The 1,669-nt window shown below is 69.4% G+C and overlaps 1 protein-coding gene across 1 annotated transcript, besides 1 other annotated feature; it reads left to right on the top strand.

The window, feature by feature from the left end:
- Nucleotides 1-1,669, top strand: Tc00.1047053509783.9 (dispersed gene family protein 1 (DGF-1), putative; the record flags this gene model as incomplete). The annotated part of the gene is made up of 1 exon (XM_797345.1): nt 1-1,669. A coding segment is annotated over one exon (1,669 nt), but the record flags the coding sequence as incomplete, so codon positions are not given.
- Nucleotides 1-1,669: a sequence feature (areas not merged during assembly with more than two copies in the genome that could not be assigned to a particular haplotype).

Raw genomic sequence — 1,669 nt, forward strand, 5'->3', positions numbered from 1 at the left:
TCTACGCCGCTGGCGCCGTGACCGCTGCTGGGGGCACGCTGAGCTTTGTGCGCAACCGAGCGCTGCTGCCGCGGATGGTGTCGGTGAGCCTGTCGCTCTCGGCTGGGGCGCATTTGAGGGTGGCGTGCAACGACGTTGGTGGACGTGTCCTGTCGACGGCGGAGGAGTACGCAGCGGCCGGTTTTGGCGACGCTGGGAGCATCGACGTTGTTGGGTGCGACGCCTGCGACAGGGACACGTACTGCTACGCGCCCGGGACGCCGTCGGCGAGCATGAAGAACGGTGTGTGCGTGTGCGCGTGCGGCAGCGGCGGGTACGGCGAGGCGTGTGTGCCTGTGGGAGCTCCCGCGCTGCCGCCCGCTGTGGGCACTGCGTCGAGTGTGTTTGTCCGCGAGGGCGTGACGGTGCAGTCGGTGTTCGTTGTGCCTGCCGGCGCGAGCGAGGTGACGCTGCGCCACGTTGTGCTGGACGGCGTGAGTCCTGTGCTGTACGTGCCGTGGATGGCGCGGGACGGCGTGCGGATCGCTGTGCAGAACGTGTCGCTGCTGAACGGTGCTGTGCTGTACGTGATGGGCGGTGGAGCGTTGCGCGGTGCGGGTGCGGCGGGGAGCGACGAGAGCGGGCCGGTGGAGCTGTCGGTGTGCGATGTGGAGGCGCTGAACGGTGCGCTTGTGCTGACCGGCACGTTTCCCGCGGGGTCTGTGCTGACGGTGACGGACTCCCTGCTGGTTGCCGCGAGGTCGACGCCGCTTGTGTATTTTCCCGGCTCGCGGTCTGCGCCGTACGCACCGGTGCTGGTGCTGTCGGGCCTGCGGCTCGTGCGGTCCGTGCTGGTTGTGTTCGGCGTGGCCCTCGTGACCGTGATGACTGGTGGACGGACGGTGGTGGTGGACGGCGCCGTGCTGGAGCTTGTCGGTGGCGGTGTCGCACTGGACGCGGCTGTGTTCGGTGGCGAATATGCGTTGTACGCGAGTGCGCGCGTGGTTGCGTCGGGGGGCGCTGTGCTGCGCGTGTCGGGGAGCCAGGTGTACGCCGCGCATGGGTTGGTGTTCGACGGCGGGGTGGAGGCCAACGCGTCCGCCGTCGTGGTGAATGACAACGTCGGTGCGCTGACCGATGGCGCGCTGCTGGAGCTGCGGGGGTCGGCATCGTTTGCGTCCCGGTCGTGGCTGTCGGTGCGCGGCAACAGCATCAGCGGCAGGCTTTTGTCGGTGCCGTCGTACCCGCGCAGCGCGGAATTTGCGCAGAGCACGCTGACGCTCCACGGGAACGCCGGCAGCGGGTCCGTCGTGATGGACGGCACCGTTACGCTTGGGGGCGCCGGCCGAAGGTTCGTTGTGGGGTGCCTGACGCTCAACGGGCAGGCGCTGCAGCCGATGGACTACAGGTCTGCCGGCATCATCGGGGAATTCCGCCCCGTGGCGTGTGGCGTGTGCGACGCCGACGTGCACTGCTTTGCTGCTGCGACGAGGGCGATGTCGGGATCGTGCCGCTGCCGCTGTGCTGATGGCGGGTACGGGCGCGACTGCCTGCCGGTGTACCTGCCGCACGTGGACGGGTGCAACCGCACGCCTGCCCCGCCGCTGCTGAGCCACACGGCGACGCTGACGGAGACGCGCAGCCCGACGCAAACGCCAACGGGACGTCAGGTGGACGCCGAGTCAGAGCA

This window comes from Trypanosoma cruzi, genomic scaffold (assembly GCF_000209065.1).
Source record: "Trypanosoma cruzi strain CL Brener 1047053516461 genomic scaffold, whole genome shotgun sequence".
NCBI lineage: Eukaryota > Euglenozoa > Kinetoplastea > Trypanosomatida > Trypanosomatidae > Trypanosoma > Trypanosoma cruzi.